The sequence below is a fragment of the Mus caroli genome, unplaced genomic scaffold (assembly GCF_978045245.1).
Source record: "Mus caroli unplaced genomic scaffold, Mus_caroli_1 scaffold_5, whole genome shotgun sequence".
Taxonomy (NCBI): Eukaryota; Metazoa; Chordata; class Mammalia; order Rodentia; family Muridae; genus Mus; species Mus caroli.
The window spans coordinates 22,768,827-22,784,359 of NW_028227260.1; the positions used below are offsets into that span (position 1 = coordinate 22,768,827).

General features: G+C 37.0%; 1 protein-coding gene across 2 annotated transcripts in view; it reads right to left on the reverse strand.

Moving 5' to 3' along the window:
- Nucleotides 1–565: 565 nt before the first annotated feature.
- The window catches only part of Htr2c (5-hydroxytryptamine receptor 2C), a 254,132-nt gene continuing 239,164 nt past the window's right edge, over nt 566–15,533 (reverse strand). For both annotated transcript variants that reach the window (XM_021153505.2, XM_085837982.1), the window contains one exon: nt 566–4,055. In XM_021153505.2, coding sequence (XP_021009164.1) covers nt 3,229–4,055 — 827 coding nt within the window. In that variant the 3' untranslated portion in view covers nt 566–3,228. The remainder of the gene's footprint in view (nt 4,056–15,533) is intronic.

Sequence of the window (15,533 nt, forward strand, 5' to 3'; positions counted from 1 at the left end):
ATCTGGCAGTTACTCAGAAAATTAGAAATAGTTCCACCTGAAGACCCAGTGATACTGCTCCTAGGTCTATGCCCAAAAGACACTCATTCATACTACTAAGGCATGTACTCCATTATATCCATAGCAGCTTATTTGTAATAGTCAGAAGCTGGAAACAACCCAGATGTCTCTCAACCAAAGAATGGATATAGAAAATGTGGTTCATTTACACAATGGAATATCATTCCACTATTAACTATGAGGACATCCTGAGTTTTTCAGGCAAATAAATTGAACTAGAAAATATCATCCTGAGTGAGGTAACCCAGACTCAAAAGTCATGAATGGTATGTACTCATTGATATATGAATATTAACCATGAAGTACAGAATACCCATGATACATCCCACAGATCAGAAGAAGTTAAAAATAAGGCTCAAGTGCGGATGCTTTGATCTCACTTAGAAAGGAGAATACCCCCTAGCATTTTCAATTGATGGGGTAGATCTTTATCCTGAAATGGTGCATGGGGGAAAAAGACATATGACAAGCTAGGTCATCATTTAATAAATTTTAATAAATTAAGAGGAAATCTCACAAAACTCAGAAGAAGTTAATACACAGGAATAAGTAATAAGACAACACTTTGCAACCATTCACAAAAAGTACCATTTGACAAAGGAGAAAAATTACAGGAAATAATATAAGGCAGTCTGTTGCACGTGTCTTAAACAGTATACATTATAATAGCACATCAAAATGATTTGACAGTAAATTCACCATGTTTACATTTGTCACATGGACTATTTTAAAACATTTATAAAAGTTTGTAGATTTAACACTGAACTGTAAGATTCACTTCCAAATGGATATATTTATATTTATATATATATATGTGTGTGTTTCATACCAAACCGCACAGAACTTACGAATAGCACACAAGTTGAGAATAATTGCTGTGTTGGGTACTATTATGTACTACTACTTGATGACATAAGAATTATTAACAAATGTGCTATAAGCGATTATCATTCAACTTATTGCTAGTGCTTTTGGAACTGCATGGTTTATACTCTATTTCTCTGTAAAACATGTGCTAGGAGCTTGCCCTGATAGTTAAGAAAGAAATCAGATGTTTCCAATTTTCTCTAATACAATACTTCAGATCTGAATGTCTCTTAGGGACTGCTGAAGGAGTTTTCTACAGCACTTTCTGTATCAGCTTCTCTGCCTTACATCGATACGGATCAGTGGACTCATGCAACATACATGGTGTTACATGCACAGCACCATCTGTATGTGCAGAACTCATGCTCAATGCATGCTGTGTTTCTTCAGTCATTTTCATTTCATTAAGAAGTAGGTCATCTCATTCAATTTCAGGTAATTGTTTTAACATGCAGTTCAACTGACCTAACAGGCAGGTAGACTTTACTTTCGTGTCATGTTTGGGCATGCTCAGGCAATTGAATGACATTTGGCAGTGTTGTAAAACCAAATAGAGACTGTTTGAGTTCCCTCAAATACAGCCGCTTTCCCACTGCCCCCTTGGCACACTGTTGAATTTATCTATGCTATGTGTTGAGAACACAGTCCAGGAGTTTTTGAAATTCATATCCTGCCTTTACTGACTTCAAGATCCTAAAAGGCTCACTCCAAGGTGTGCAAGTAGCTGTTGGGCATAAGAACCAGCATCATGAATTATTCAGAAATTTATCCACAGTTGTGTGAAATGGACACACATGGAAACACAGTTACTGGGAACGTGTATACTCTGCACACAGCATAGACTTAATAATCTGACTTGAGCAAGGTTTGAAAACTTTTCATGGTTTTCAATTTCACTAAAATGGTACTTAATTCTTAGAGAGCAGCAGGTCCACGAATGAAACAATGGCTGACACTTAGAGGATCACAGCACTATATTTGAACAAAGATTTAAAGTCCGGGTATGTAATTACAGCACAATGGAGAGCTTGCCACGTTCACAAGTTAGCTGCAGCCTTTTCCTGCACTAGAGAGCTTGGAAGGATCTGAAAATGAGATAAATTTTGTTTAAAATCCAAATGGAAACTCTGTATTTCTGTTCTTCCCAGAGTTCAATAAAAGCATCTTTTTAAATTACTTTTTTCACATTCTAAGGGCCTAATTCGGTAGTCCTTAATCAAGTAAAACTTAGTTTTCTACCCTTCTCATTCTAGTTTTACTTAAAAACGGACTGCTAAATTGGGTCCTATAGATCGAGGTACCATAATTAAGATATTTTAATAAGGCTCAACATGCAAATTTCACTTTGTGTGTAGCACACACATTTCCAGAATTCTGAGCTCAAAATCCAATTGATATTGAATCCTGGATTGGGAAATAACTCTGGGATTTGGTTTCCCAGTATAGTCTTGGAATTAGGTATTTACTAAGGACCAGAATGAAAACACTAATTTCAGTTTGCTTGACATAAGAATCAGAATTTGAACATTGTCCTTAAGAAGTGAAAAGCTTTTTGGTGTGTATATCTCTTTGGCATCCTTCCACTTCTGTAGTCCTGGTTAACCAGCTGCTATGTTAAAATACCACTATGTTTGGGGACAGACATTGCAGCAAAATACCGACACAACATTCTGACAATGTCAAATTTACCCCGTGTGTAACAACCAAGTTGAATTCTGTCTCTGACTCACTGATGAATATGTTTCACAATGGGCAGAACCTATCTTACTGAGTTTACATGTGTGGATGAGCAGAGCGAGAATCTAAAGTACATATTTACTGTTAACCTGGAAAAGATGCCACTGAATCTGTTAGTTTAGGTGTGGTTTGAAAGACCACCGCAGTCATGTGCATCATTCTGGTCTCCTGCAAATGCCACCTGAGATGAACATCAACTTTTCCACATTCACAAAAAGAACAGCGATAGGAAGGAAGAAAGCAACGAAGGAGCAAGGAAGGGAGGGAATACGGAAGGAAGGGAGAGAAAAATACAAACACTTTTATGCATCAAGGAATCAAAATAAATTAGTCTCCATCTCTCATAAACAGTAAATATAGAACCCCAAATCTCACTATTTAACGCATGATTGTAAAGTACAGGGTTGCAAAGCTATTTATAAAAACACTCTTTTGTCACACAGCAGTATTTACATTAGTTATGATCCACAGGAAAATCACGGGGGGTGGGGAGTGGGGGGGGTGGGGAGTGGGGGACCTTCCTACAAGAGATTTCCTGTAGGAAACCTGTGCTGCTGCTATTGCTTACACACTACTAATCCTCTCGCTGACCACATTAGAGGGATTGACCGGCAGCTCTAAATTCTCTACCTGCATCTCTATGCCAGGCTCTGTGTCATTAGCTTTCCTAACTACACGTTCATTGGTATGCCGATAAATGTTAACATTGAGCTCCCTCCCAGACAAAGCAGTGGCAGCAACCCTAGGAATCTGTCGAACAGGAGGCTTTTTGTCTGGCTTATAATCGCAGCGCAAATATTTAGAGAAAGCCCTTCGGTAAATTTTGTTGAAGAGAGTGTACACCAGAGGATTGATGCCTGAACACACATAGCCAATCCAAACAAACACATTGAGAAGTTTCTCCATTAGCTTTTGGTTACAGGCCTTCCCACAAAGCACCGACAGGATATTGGTGATGAAAAACGGGCACCACATGATCAGAAACACAAAGAATACAATGCCAAGGACTTTGGAAGCTTTCTTTTCATTGTTGATAGCTTGCATGGTGCCTCTTGGTCGCTTTTCTTTCTTCTTTCGACGTGGCTTCTGATCTGGATTGGGGTTGGGAGCGTTCTCTTCCTCATCACCCTTCTTGCAGCAGCACTTTAGAAAGTTCAGGCTGATATTACGCAGTTCCTCCTCGGTGTGACCTCGAAGTAACATCAGGGTTTGACGGCGTAGGACGTAGATCGTTAAGAAGTAGGTGATCACCATAATTGTCAACGGGATGAAGAATGCCACGAAGGACCCGATGAGAACGAAGTTCGGGTCATTGAGCACGCAGGTGGTATTATTCACGAACACTTTGCTTTCGTCCCTCAGTCCAATCACAGGGATAGGAACTGAAACTCCTATGGGAACAAAAAGATGGGGGAAGTCGTTACAGCATATGCATTGATTTTACAATAGCACAAAGGCATTCATTGACATTTTGATAAAAACTTGATGTTTGTTGAAAGCTATTCACGGCAAACCCCGGAAGCTCCTGGAAAGTATAGGTGCAATAGATAATGATGGCATTCTGTGAATTGCTGTAACCATGTAGAATCTCCATTTTTGAGACAAGCTATTGGAGATATGATTACATCCAGGAGTGGACTGAGTCCAATTTGTTCTATTTGTAGTCCCTAGAAATGTGGTGGCTCATCAAAGGTGCTCAATAATATTTTAAGCCAGGGAATAACTTCACATTTGTCTTCAGTAATATCATTAAGATGGGTCATTCCTTTTTTTTTTGTATACTGTTACTCAATTGTGATAACAATGATATGTACTGTATCTACAATAGTCTGGGAGGATTGACTGGATAGTTTCACAATTATGCAACCACTAATATAAGAGCAGAAGCAACTGATTTTTTTCTCTTTTATTCCAAGATCGTGTGTGTGTGTGTGTATTTATATGTTTGGACATCAGTAACATGGTTTCAAGGTCAGTAAACAGAATGAGGCTGAAGATAGATCTTCAGGGTATGACACTGTGCTAGGGACAGGATGAAGAAATGAAAAGGGTAGGAGGGAGAATTGGATGGAGGGAGGGAGAAAAGGAAGGAGAGAAACAGAGATAGAGACAGAGACAGACAGACATAATTTTTATTTGTAAGGGTATGGACAAGTAGTCATCCAGGAAAATCAACTGGGATTCCTGACAAGAAATATTAGCAAAAAGAATGGGGGCAGACAGTGATCTTAGACTCAAACTTTCTGGAAACACCAGAAGCACTATGGTAGACCACAAAAGTACTCTTCTCTGGACACATATGGGCAACTTGCCAAGGGAATTTTCATACTAATCTATTCTCTCTTCATCCTCAAGAAGTTAATACCCTGGGAAACTCCAATTGTGTTTGGGAGATTCCATCTTAGGCCATTGGGACACCAAGCTGCTGGATATCCAAATAGCAAATCTCTAAACAAGAGTTGCTAACTCCAAGGACCACTTGAGGAGCTATAAGGAACTTAATACATTAAGGCCATGCTAGCTGACTTAAAGAGCTCCTTGCCAGCTGCAACATATTAGACTGAATGACTGAAGAGGAAAACATAGGTGATGATGATTGCTATTTAATATCTGGGAAGATCAGAAAGGGAGGGTTTGGAAAATGATTATTAAGCATTTTCCCCAGACATTATATTTCTGGTGTTTGTGATGAGTCTCCAGAAAAGAAAATAAGTGACAGGATAAGAAACAGCAACCAACGGAATAAGATTTCATTAGATATTGGTTCACAGCCATTTATAGCTCTGGAGCTAACCACACAAATAGGAAAGTAGGGAAGGGTATATAAACTTGAAGACATAGTTCAAACAATGACTTTTAAAGCAAACATTTGGACTTGAGTAGAAATGCTTAGATCTTTCTATGGTCCCTGAGAGATGTCAATGATCCCAGGGAAGACGGTCATTTCATGAGAAAATTCTGGAGAAACACTAGTATACCTTCCCAGGATCCTTTTGGAAGAGTAGCAGAGGGTGCAATTGAAGTAGCCCCTCTCCAATCCCAGAACTTCAGGAAGTAAATCCTGAGGTTAGTGACTGAGAAGTTAGTCATCCCTCTAGAGGCATCACTATAGAGATAGATATACCTCCCTCTAGAAGCATCTTAACAGAAGTAGATGCATCTAGATATTTCCATGTATCTGGATACTTTCCATGGAATATGCTCCCTAGGGAAGGCATCTTAGGCTGGCTGTAAGATCTGTGTATTGACATCCCTCAGCGTCAAGCCCTGTGCTACTGTGAGCTTATTTCTGTTAATAAATAAAATATGCCTACAAAATTAAGAGGGAAATTATCAGGAGTTGGTTTTCCACTCCTGGAACTGAACTTGGGTCATCAGGCCTTAGAGAAAGGAAGGAGCCTTTACCTGAGCCATCTCACTAGGCCTTATGAGGCCTACTTTATATGTAGCATTTTTTAATATACTGTTATGTATATTGAGGAAAGAGTACATCTTATAGCTGCCTGTTATTTTATCCATTCTCTGTCTCGGATATATATTATGGATAGTAGAGATAAAAATGTTTTATCTTAATTTGGCTAACACTCTCCTCAATAGATATAATTTTGTAAAGTAGTTTAGCCCCTTTACTAAAGCTGTATAATTATAGTTTGTTTTTAGAAGTCATGAATGCGTTCAACAAACAAGAAGAAATTAACTTTTAAGACTTCATGAACATTATTAATAACAATAACAACAATCATGGAAACAGCATCAATAATAATATATCATGCACAGATTATTTTAGTCGATACTTTAATAATGAAAAAAACCCACAGTACCAGCAGTTCTCAAACTGTGCTTCAAGGACCCTGGGAGACTCTGAGATGCATAATTTTCTTGTGGAGGTAGTTTCCTTTTTCCAACTTTTACTGTATTTGGGAGGGGGGGAGGTATCTATTTGTACTCCTGTAACTTGGCCTGGCCTTGAACTTCTTATTTTCCTATCTCTACCTCCTGAGTGTTTGAATTATAAGCTTTGTTCTTTCTTTCTTTCTTCTTTTCTTTGAAACATCACAGTAAATTTAATGCATGTACACATTCAGAAATTTAGTTTTTATTATATCAATAGACATGTAAAATTCCAACCTTTAAAATAATGTTTGTATTCCAGAAAATGTTTAAATTGTCAGAACTAGCATTAAGATATAAAATATGGTAATATTAAACAGATTTAGATTAATAGCATTATTGAAAGTAAAATGATCCATTAAAGTTCTTAAATTTTTAATTTCTAATATCATAAACATTAATATTTATACTATTGATACAATATATACTCCACATAAATAAAAGACCTGGGAGACCCTAAGTGTTTTAAAAATTATGAAGGTTCCTTAAACCAGAGTTTGAGAATGCCTGTTTCATGCTATTAGATAAGCTATGTAGGGTCTGGAGAGTTAATAGCAAATGTGTAATGTTTCTTTATCATTTTCAGTTCAAGCAATAGTAATTAATGTGTAATTAAACCATCAAGCATAAATATTAGTACTACTTCCTCTAACACACCTTAAATGCATTATTTTCATAAGAATCCAGAAAGATTCTTTATTTGATCAAGTTAACTTCAGAAAATATAAATTCAGTAAATATATACTCTGATATATTTCATCTTTGATTTGATCAAATAAGAAAAGTAGATATGAATTACTTTTGATACCACATAACAATAACAATTACAGTAACAAAACCTACCTTTTTCTCAGTGTCTCTTATATCATACTATATGTTCCAATTATTTGTAAATTTTTATATAGTTTATAGATTTCTTAATTCATTGCAGATAATAAAACATACAAATAATTATTAAAGAACTAATTTAATATTTCTGAAGTTAACTTCAGTAAGTTTGTGACATCTTAAGATATTAAACAATAAAAACAAATCATAATTTAATAATACTATAAATTGCAGCAGATATTATTTCAAATAATGAACAGTTGAATATTATGCATGCATTATCTAATTAATTTTTTCAAACTCTGTAAAATAGTTTAAATAATGATTATTAATCTTATTTAAAGATAAAATGAATCTCCAATAAGCACATAAAATCTATTTTAACATTATGGAAACATTGAATAATACATATTTCAAGTTTCTAAAAAGTATGGATTACTATTTATATTTTCTTAGAAATACAATATAATATATTATATATTACTACAATGACAGGAACTACATTAGCTACTACTACACTCAATTATTAAAGGCTTTCACCAATAAAATTTTAATTGTGTATTTATCTACTTATATTTGCATGCATTATCTCATTCTCATTTCATAAATTCCCACTTATTAAGATTATTTAACTGTAACATGCAAGCCTAAATATTACTGACTCTTGTAATTGCTTCACATTATAAATTCTGTCTACATGCATTATCTTATTCTAGTGCAATAAAAAACTAATTTAGTTAAATTTGTGTATTGCAGAAAGTAAATCTAGACTGGTTTAAATATAAATGCATTATATTATTTCCTAAAACCTTGAATTCAAGCAACACAGATCAGTTCTTTTAAAGCCATCAGATAATATCATTTGCCAATGACTCCAAAACAGAATTTTAAAACATTTTTGCATTTATGATTGATCTTATGAATGATAGTATATTATAATCATTGCTGACTGGACAGTAGTTGCCAAATTGTTCTCATATTTATTAAACTCAGAAAAACTTATAGCAGTATTTGCAAAATGAGTATAGTACAGAAGCCCAGAAATACTATGGGAACGACAAAAAAAAATGTATGATACAAACGTTACAGATTTTGGAAATATCTAGAGTTGGAAACATCTCCCTTGCCTTTTAAACTAAGGCCATTGTTTACAGAGAAAATAGTCATAAAATAATAATAAACAAATTGTTAGAATATGGATAATAAATGACTGGTAAAGGCCTGAATAAAAAGAGAAATGATTAAATTTCTTTGGACTGCCTCACCAACAAAATGAAGCTATAGATTAGCAATGTTGATTTTTGGAGAGGCCTCTGATGTGTCTATTTTCAATCCTTGTGTAATTTGGAAAGTTTTCCTTTTTTAAGGACATATAGGAGGACCAAGCTGACATGACTAATCCCTTGCCTTCTGCTGGGAGTCCCTTGAACATCACAGTTAACAGCATCCAATTAATAACACAGAAAACCAGGACAGCTTTCCTTTTGGATGACAAAATGTTACTAATATTTGGAGAAAAGGGTGTCTTGTAAGTTTAAGGACTAATTCAGTTATGGTGTTAGTAACATGAGAAATTAATGAATTCACACCCAACTTTGAACCTCAGGGATTTTTAGATTTGAGCCAAGAAAGAATACAAGCATGTATATTTATTTGTATTTATAGGTAGTTATTGCTAGCATAGTGGTAAGAGCTTCTATATAACACTGATGAATTGTGATTTAAAAGAGGACAGCAAGGCAGAAAGAATAAGGAGACTGACTGAACTTGCAGGAATAATGCCAGGGGACTAGAACATACTCCTGGACAGAAATTTATGGGAAAGTTGATGAAGGAGTGTGGTATTTTGAATAGGTATGGCCGCCATAGACTTATGGGATTGACTGGTTGTCCATTGAAGGTGGCGATATTAGGAGATATGGTCTTGTTGGAGTAGGTGTGGCCTTGTTGGAGGAAGTGTGTCACTGTGGGGCTGGGCTTTGAGATCTCCTATGCTTAAGCAATGTCCATTGTGACACACAGTCTCCTTCTGCTGCCTGTGGATCAAGAGGTATACTCTCATCTTCTCCTGCAAGATGTCTGCCTGTACACTACCATGCTTGCTGCCATGATGATAATGAACTAAATCTCTGAAACTATAAGTCAGCCCCAATTAAATGTTTTCCATTATAAGAGCTGCTGTGGCCATGGTGTCTCTTCACAGCAATTAAACCCTAACTAAGACAGGGAGGTTTTGTTATAGGTGGTAGTATGTGGAGAAGAAATGTGCAGGAGTACTCTTAGATGGTCACATGGTTACTACAAACTAATATAGCTTGAGAAAAAGTACAAGGAGCTTAGACATGGAAGGTAAACAGTGAGGAAATATAATTCAAAAACAGAGGAAAAAGGATAATTACAGATGATAGGTACAGGTCCCTAAGGAGATAAAATGAGATACAATAAGAAAATCATGATACAAGGGCAGAATGATTTTTATGGGAAGTGTTGGAAGCATGAGTACATGACAGTAATTATCAGGGAGTATAAAGAAAGCAAGGAAAGTGACTGAAATAAAAAGCAAATGGAAAAATTAACTGAATTGTTAACTGGATCTGGAAAGTGGTTGATAATAGATGTTTCTTGATTCCAGTCAGCAACCAGAAAGTAAATGAGCTTTTCTTAGAAATCTGATGAGATAGCTGAGCACACATATGTTACAAAGAAAATATCCAGGAGAATTCATATGAAGAGGTTGGAGAAAAAGACAAGAGAACCTGTGGAGAGATGCACACTTAGGTTCCAGGAGGAAATGAAATCCTTAGTTCTCTAACAAACACATAGAAGATACACGACTATATAAGGGCAAAGGAAAATCTAAACAGAGAAAGAAACCTGGGATTAAAGGGCAGGGATATGTTGCTGAGATCTTTAGGAAGTTCACTGAAAGTACAAGTACATCTTGGGAAGTGGCGCTATGGCAGTGATTCTCAACCTATGGGTTGCCACACCTTTGGCAAACCTCTATGGCAAAAAAGAAAAATAATATTTACATTATGATTCATAGCAGTAGTGAAATTGCAGTTGAGAAGTAGGAATGGAATGATTTTATAGTTTGGGGTCACCACAGTATGAGGAACTGTGTTATAGAGTAGCAGCATTAGGAAGTTTGAGACCTGCTGATGTAGATAGAGGGAAGAAAAATCAGGACAGGCTTTTAGCTGTGTTCCAGCCCAGGGGATTGCAAGCAACTGTGAGCACATGGGGGTAGATCAGACCTGCTACAGAACTCACTCTGGGTTGTGTTAAGTTAGACGTAATCATGGAAGATCCATATGAATATCTTCTTGACTATATGTGTGGAGTTCTAGAGAGAGATGCAGATTAACAACATTCTTAAAAGGAGAAATTACAAGGTTGTGATTTTGAGGGATAATGTTGGTGACAAAAGAGGAGCTGAGAGAGTTTGCAGCCTGGTGCGGGGAGCAAAAGTGTTAACCAGCCAGACACCCCAGATTTTCTGGGGATTGGACCACCTACCAAAGAATACACATGGAAGGACCCATGGCTCCTGCCACATATTTGGATCAGTGGGAGGAGTGGCTCTTGGTCCTGTGGGGGTTCGATGCCCCAGTGTAGGGGAATGCCAGGGCAGAAATGCAGGAGTGGGAGGGTGGGGGTGCAACGTCATAGAGGCAGGGGGAAGGGGTGGGATAGGGGGCTTCTGGAGGGGAGACCTGGAAAGGGGATAACTTTTGAAATGTAAATATAGAAAATATCTAATTAAAATGGGGAAAAAGAAAAAAAGGAATCTGGATTCTGAGTTAAAGGTTTGAAACCTTTTCTTATGATTGTGTATGTCTATTTAAGACTAGTGTTCCTCAATGAAAATTCAATGACATGTAAAAGACTTCTAAGGAGCTGAAATATTTGAATATTCTCCTATCAAAACAATAATGATAGATCTTTTATGTGTTTTGTTCTATTTTCCTGATGTATTGCATCCGTTTATAGCTAAGTAAACAAAGTCTCAAATTTCATTCATTGGTTAGATTAAATAGTTTTCCATAATGAAAATGTAAAACATTCATGTTATAGTAGCTAGTATTAAAATCAGTATTTTAGCTAGTAGCAGTAGTATAGGAGCTAGTAGTAATTATAGTAGCTAGTATTAAAATCAGTATTAAAATGCAGATAGAGTATGTATGCATATACAATAAATAAAATAAATATTTTAAAAATTCAGCTTTAGTGGTATAACAAAAACTTACAAAAAATATTTAAAATACCCAGGCAGTACAACACAAAACCAACTCAGTGGTATTTTGGGAGGTTTTCCCCTCCCTCACAGATCCTCTATTTATATTTTATGGTTTCTATCCAAATATGTCTCGTGTCTGCATGTGTTTCTTGTGCTTTTTATTTTGCTCTTTTTTTTTAGTTTATTTTGTTCTATTCTTGTTTCTTTGTTTTTATTTTTATCTTCTTGTTATTTATATGCCTCTTTCTCTTATGTTGAAAGAAAGTGTGTGGATTTGAGTAGGAAGGAAAATGGAGAGGATTTTGGAGGACCTACAAGAAGAGAAGCTATAATCAGAGTATACTGTGTGAAACTGATCCATTTTCAATTAAAAAAAAACCCTGCAATTTATATTAGTGGTTGAGGAACTTATAGAAAATATACCTACCAACTAACAGCATTCAAAACTCAGAACACATTTTTGAGCAACACAACAAAAAGTATTTGAAGGTATTTGAAACTGAACAACAAGTAGGAAGAAGCTATTTGGAATCATTCCATTCAAAGTTAGGAATCTTGGAAGTTGAATCTCAAATTCCTGTGTCCTTTCCCTGAGGGCCTTCTCTAGCCTGCATGTTATAACTAGAAAGTTGATGTCTAACTGAACCAAGGAATAGGAATGATGAATTTAGGACTGGCAAAAGATCTAGGACTTGTGTAATATAATCAAAGAAAGAAGGAGTCACAGTGTGGAGGCAGCCTGGAATTTCCGTACAAAGTTCCCTTGAATTCTTGCTTGGCACCTGAATCTCCTAGAGCAGAACTAAGGAAAATATAGATCCAGCAACATTCAAGAGGTTTAGCATACTTAGAGTGACATTTATATCATCTGTTCAGAAAAACAGAATTTGGACTTATACAAAGTTAAAGGAGCCTAGCACACAGCTTGGGCCATTCACTAATTGTAGAAAATAAACAAATGTTAAGGGGGAAAGCTCTTTTCTTTTTGATTTTGTAGTGGTTTGCTCTGATGCTGCTTGTATTCTAATGCTAAATACTGGTTCCTCAAGATGTGGTTGCTTGCTCAAGAAATGCTGTGGAAGGCTAGAGCCTGTAATTGGGCAGTGGAGGGAGAAAGGTGGAACTGGAGGTTCATGAGAGGGTGTTGCAGGTAAAGAAGGAGAGGGAGGGTTTTGACTGAGGCATGGTAACCCCATCCCTCCACTTTATGCCCTGTCTTTCTACTGGAGGTGGACTCTACAAGTTTTCCTCTCCCCATTGTTAGGCATTTTGCCTAAGGTCCCTCCCTTTAAGACCTGAGCATCTTTCACCTCCCAGGTGAGGGAAAGGAGGTCCAGTGACAGGTCCAACTTGGGATCCAGCTCAAGGGGAGGCTCCAAGGCCTGATACTATTACTGATGCTATGGTGTGCTTACAGACAGGAACCTAGCTTGGGTGCCTTCAGAGAAGTCCAACAAACAGTTGAAAGAGTCAGATGTAGATATTTACAACCAACCAATGAACAGAAGCCAGGAACCCCTGTGGTTGATTTAGGGAAAGGCTGGAAGAAGCTGAGCAGTAGGTTGACCCTATAGGAGGACCAGCAGTCTCAACTAACCCAGACCCCAAAGATCTCTCAGACACTGAGCCACCCACCCCAACACATACACAGCAGAGGACTGCTCTGGCCTCAGTGAGAGCTGTTCATAACCCTCAAGAGACTTGAAGAACCAGGAAGGTTGGTGAGGTGGTGGTGGGGACCTTCTTTTGGAGATGGGGAGGAAGAATGCAATGAGGAGCTGTTGGAGGGTGGATCGAGATGGGGATACAAATGAATTGTAAAAAAAAAAGATAATTAAAAATAAATAAATGAAGGAAGGAAGGAAGGAAGGAAGAAAATAAAGAAAGAAAGAAAGAGAAAGAGAGAGCGAGAGAGAGAGAGAGAGAGAGAGAGAGAGAGAGAGAGAGAGAGAGAGAGAGAGAGAGAGAGAGAGAAGGAACAAAGGGAGGAGAAGCTGCCATGGGCCAAAACTGCGTGACTAGGAGAAACAGCAAGTAACAAGGGACCTTATAGCTGGTTAATAAGTTAGTGTAGCCCTGGATCTGTCTAATCTAAGGATAAGGCTAGTAAATAAAATACCTGGTTGGTATTTATTCAGGCTTATTAGGATTATAAATTCATACTACAGATTTTCTTTTTCTTTTCGTTTTTGACATAATATTTTTCTATGTAACTCAGTCAATCCTGGACTGGAATTTACTTTGCCTTGAACACACAATCTTCTTGCCTTAGAATCTCCCATGCTTGGCTCACCTACATGCAACAGCATACCTGGCTTGCCCTCTTTCTTAATGCTGAAAGATATAGTCTAGGATGTGATAGCAAACCTGCAGCTCATTATTAAAAAAACAAAAGAGACCATACATAGCTTTTTTATCATGAACATTTTTTTGTTTTGTTTTTCAATATAGGGTTTCTCTGTATAGCCCTGGCTGTCCCAGAACTCACTCTGTAGGCCAGGTTGGCCTCTAACTCAGAAATCTGCCTGCCTTTGCCTCCCAAGTGCTGGGATTAAAGGCGTGCACCACCATACCCGGCTTTTTAATGAACATTTTAAAAGATTTCTAGAGATACAAAGAGATAGAGGAATACACTAGTTGTTAAGTCAACAGAAACAGATCAACACATAACCATTAATGTTCCAACCAACAGAGAAGAACTTTATCATAAATATGCTAAATGTGCACTCAGAAAAGATAACTGTAGCAGTTATAGAGATGGAAATTTCAGGATGGGTATGTAAATTAAAGAAAATATTTCAACTGTAAAATAGACTTTTTGAAAAGCTGGATAGGATTGCCAGTCAATGCAGTAACTGGTGAATTTGAAAGTCTAAATCATGGACATTTAAGCACAATGAAAAACATCACTGCATCCATGCATCTATGTTTGTAACCTTGGCAAAGTTTCTAAAACTCGACTTGCCATCCCATCAAAAGTAATGATCAAACATCCCAAAGCAAGGATAAAACATCCAACTCTTCTTAGGAGTAGAACCTTGGCTTTCAGGAAAGACCTTTATACATAGTCCGGTGTTTATGTTTTTACCTGGATAAAATATTATGAGTATTAGAATATGAATACAGTAGGTGCTCAAGCTATCCTGATGAAAAAGGGAGCAGGGGTAGGAATGGTGGATTTTAAACTGTTCTTCTTTCTAGACAAACAACAGAGGAAAAAGACAAGCAGAGTCAGAGAGAGGCAAGTACTGGTGCATGACAAGCTTGAGGACTAGGTTGCTCATATTCAAGTGATTGTCCTTATGGCAGCTATCAAAATAAGGACAACAACAAAAAAAGTAACAAAAATTTCCACAGGTAGTATAGTTCTTGTTGGAATTTCTTCCTGTCAGAAAGATGAAATGTCATTGTTATGAATACAGAAGAAGAGGAAGAGGAGGAGGAGGAGGAGGAAGAGGAGGAGGAGGAGGAGGAGGAGGAGGAGGAGGAGGAGAAGAAGAAGAAGAAGAAGAAGAAGAAGAAGAAGAAGAAGAAGAAGAAGAAGAAGAAGAAGAAGAAGAAGAAGAAGAAGAAGAAGAAGAAGAAGAAAGCTCATTAGTGATCAAGAATTTATTTCGGAGTTCCTTGATCTACTTAGATTTAACCTTAGTACAAGGAGATAGGAATGGATCAATTCACATTCTTCTACATGATAACAACCAGTTGTGCCAGCACCATTTGTTGAAAATGCTGTCTTTTTTCCACTGGTTGGTTTTAGGATCCTTGTCAAAGATCAAGTGACCATAGGTGTGTGGGTTCATTTCTGGGTCTTCAATTCTATTCCATTGGTCTACTTGTCTATCTCTATAAAAGTACCATGCAGTTTTTTTTTTTTTTTATCACAATTGCTCTGTAGTACAGTTTAGGTCAG